Source organism: Sphaeroforma arctica (genome assembly GCF_001186125.1).
Source record: "Sphaeroforma arctica JP610 unplaced genomic scaffold supercont1.141, whole genome shotgun sequence".
NCBI classification, from domain to species: Eukaryota; class Ichthyosporea; order Ichthyophonida; genus Sphaeroforma; species Sphaeroforma arctica.
In genome coordinates this window covers 119,879-123,760 of record NW_014040417.1, presented here as the reverse complement: position 1 = coordinate 123,760, position 3,882 = coordinate 119,879, and the positions used below count along the sequence as shown (strand labels likewise).

Sequence of the window (3,882 nt, the reverse complement as noted above, 5' to 3'; positions counted from 1 at the left end):
TGGCTGCGCACAAGAGCATCACGAAGTGGGTGTGGTAACTCATTCCACAACAAGTTAGATACCTAATTGTTTTAAAATAGACACTGCATATGATATCTATAGGCAAGATCGTTTGATCTGTTCAAAAACACTTAGAAATGATTAAAGTGTAGATATCATCCTGTTTACACATAGCTTCCGGATGTCAGGACCAATCACTGGGCCCTGCTGAGAAAACGAGAACAGTAGAAAAGATGCCGATGATCACACATACATAGACGTCTCAGGCATTGATAGGGTGCGAAACACTCTAATACGAACTGTTCAGGAGTTCATATTCAGAAGGTGGTGCATTTCGTGCATTCGAAGACTACAGCAGTTTAATGTTTATGTTCAACACCATGATAATTAAGAATCAAGAAAGTACAAGGACATTGGGTCATTGTGAGCAATGGCTGAGTGAATATCTGACAGGTTGGTGTATCGGTCCTATACTATTACGTGGCTAAGGAACAGTGTGTTGGTAGGCGTGGGATTGCTCGAACTTATGCAGTATGATTTCGCAAGATGAACTCACATAGCATAAAATATGCGGACAAAACTATCGATATATATATATATACCAATTAAGATATAAAACAAGTGATATAATGGAACATCTATCAGTAGGACATATGAAGACCTGCTCTACAAAACCCGAATTGGGCGGCTATTTGGAAGGCATTCAAAAATTTATTGGTTAGTTGGAATCGTAGCCATCACTATCGTCCGGCCATCCATCGAAAAACAGATCGTCCTCAGCGTGGCTAAAGTACAAAAATAATAGGCAATTATTTGGGCCTTGAGCCATGTATCTGGAGTCCTGATGGGAAATTCCCGAATGAGATGGTTGTTGTGCACTCCTGTGTAAGGCACTCTGAGAACTAGAGGCAACATCAGTGGAATAAACTGAACATCCAACAGGTTCATGGAAAACTTGGCCAAACTTGCCTGCCGGTGAGCAACGCACATTTTGTGCACACACTAGGACACTTCTACACACACACAAAGAAAAAGAAGTATCACACTTAACACACTTATTAGAATGTACACAGTTAAGGTACAGCCCTAGTAATCATGTCCCACATACACGTACTAGAACATACACAGGTGAGGAATAGACTTGGCAACCATGCAACATACGTACGTACTCGAACATACACAAATAAGGCATAACCCTTGCAACCATGCACCACGGGTAAGCCCACGAGCACATACCACTAAGGATAGAAACTGCCCATCATACATCATACACATGCCAAAAATCTTCTCGCACTATGAGCCTGCAACCTCCAAGGCCACTGAGAAGCAAAATAAACTAAAAATAGCACTGGCACACACACGTAGTGGACAGGTATAATATGGCCATGAGACGAAAACCCAAGCTTGGGTTTGCACGTGTCTACTTACATGAAATAGGCGAACGCTTTCTTTTTGCACTTGCTCAGGGTAAGTCTGAGTGTGTCGTCCCGTTTGGGCCTACACGTGGATGGCAGAAGCACGTACAGATCTTTAGGGTGCACACTCATGGCAGGTGACGGGGCTCTCTTCCTGTATCAAGGTGTGGTAGAGTGATAGTGAATATATATTTTTATATATATATTTATAAATATATATATATATATGTATGTACACTCATAGCAGGTGAAGAGGTTCTCTTACTGTAGGATAAAGGAGTGCTAGAGTGAATGTACAGTGAATCTATATATGTATGTACATATACACTCATGGCAGGAATATATATATATATATAAATACATATACACACACACACACACACACATATATATATATATATATATATATATAAATATATATATATAGATATATACACCGACAGCACGCACGGCGACAAGAAGCTCCACACCGAACGTACCAATACAACCCGCTCGACCAGTTTACCATAAATACATGCACACGGAGTATAACAACGCCCACAACCGACCACATACACAATCGGGGTCTTGACCGTTCTCGCCTGCTTGTGCGTCTTTACATCTCTATCCCCCCTCACTCTCGAGTGTTTGTGGTTCCTCTTGGTATGCCTATCGCTACCTACGCTATCTCTACCTAGCTCCTCATCAGATACTCTCTTCCTGTTGGCCTGGGTTCGAGTGCCGGAGCTGATATCAGCTCTTGTAGTGTCAGCCATGTGTATGTTTGTCTTCGCATCAGTATTGGTATGCGTTGTTACATTTGTTGCCGTTTCTGATGTGTGTTGTGTGGTTGTATTGGTTTGTGCAGATAAGTGTGTTTCTGACTGTACCCGATCCGTGGAGAGATTGCGTAGATCGAGACCGGTGCCAATAACCCTTATTTTAGGTGCAGGTGCCTGGTTCGGACTTGAACTAACCGAGATCTGCGTGCAGACATACAATAAGAGGAGGATTAGTCGGCGATTGAATTAAAATGAATCGAAATCCAATTTAATATTACATATCTGAGTATTAATGTATTAATGTATTAATGTATATATATATATATATATATATTATGTATCAATATGAATATAAATATACAATATATGTATATTTGTTATATATATATATATAGGCACATAGATACATAGATACATAGACGCATAGATACATAAATACATACATACATACGTACATTTTTACATACATACATACATACACACACACACATATATATATATATAGACATATATATATATGCATATATAGAAATAAAGATATATGACAAGAAAGAAAAGATGGAAATAAAGAAATATTTGTACACGTATATATATAGCCGCCACGGCATAGAGCCGTTAACTAGCCCTCTAAATACCGCGGGCAGCTAACTTAGACAAGAGACTTCTCATACACCTCTATCAATCTTTATCTGCTATACAAAACCCTTCTATTCACACACAGGTAAATATCACGTCGCATAGGAAACCTCTACCAACCTGTGCATGTGAATTCTGCGATGACCTGACTGTCATGTCAGTGTCTTGGGTGAAAACTGGTCCAATCTGAGAGTCGGGTACAGTCGTTATCACGGGATCGCTCTCCTGTGTTTGGGGGGTGTGGCCGGATAAGGATATATATAGAAGCTGTCGCATACTAGTGATTATTACATAGAGCAATATATATATATACACATACATACACAGATACATACATGTATATATATATATATATATATTGATTTACACACATACAACATAAAGCAGATGCTTATAGCGAGAGGACTGTGGAGTACACACGTCAACGCTCAAAGTTCTGTACTTAGACACTCTTCCGAGGCACACTTCCATCTAGGGCATTACTTTGTTCACTTTACACATGTTAAACGTTGTTTAAACATGGCAAACTTAGTTTAAATATGTTAAACTTTATTTAAACATATTTAAACATGTTCTAAGTGGCTACAGCCCCCAGTGCTGCAGACACTCTGCGCATATCAACAACAAAATAGAACAAAAACTCTCGTCCGCGAATCAGCGATACGAAGAGTGGGCATCCGCGGTAACTATTTCTGAATATATACAGAGAACTGGATAAACACAACTCGGGAGCACGAATCATATATGCTTCATCTTAATAGCTACAAAATACTGGTGGTACCATATATGGAACGCTGATGGATGTGATCGTCGACAATATGGATACAAATAAATATTTAAATAAACCCGAGTATTCTGTCACAAAGAAGCTCCGACAGTATGCATGCATACCTGCATGCATGTACATAAGTACATAAGTATATATATTTATGTATGTATGTATGTATGTGTTTATGTATGTATGTATATATGTATGTATGTATGTATGTATGTATGTATGTATGTAAGTATGCATTTATATATATATATATATATATATATATATATATACTATATATACTACTATATAT

General features: G+C 38.5%; 1 protein-coding gene across 1 annotated transcript in view; it reads right to left on the bottom strand.

The window, feature by feature from the left end:
* SARC_02956 (hypothetical protein) overlaps positions 1–3,882 on the bottom strand; it is a gene marked incomplete at its 5' end in the record, with an annotated part of 17,673 nt that continues 13,791 nt past the window's right edge. The window contains 4 exons of the mRNA XM_014303272.1: positions 1–785; positions 1,429–1,569; positions 1,971–2,377; positions 2,933–3,037. Coding sequence (XP_014158747.1) covers positions 719–785; positions 1,429–1,569; positions 1,971–2,377; positions 2,933–3,037 — 720 coding nt within the window. The 3' untranslated portion in view covers positions 1–718. The remainder of the gene's footprint in view (positions 786–1,428; positions 1,570–1,970; positions 2,378–2,932; positions 3,038–3,882) is intronic.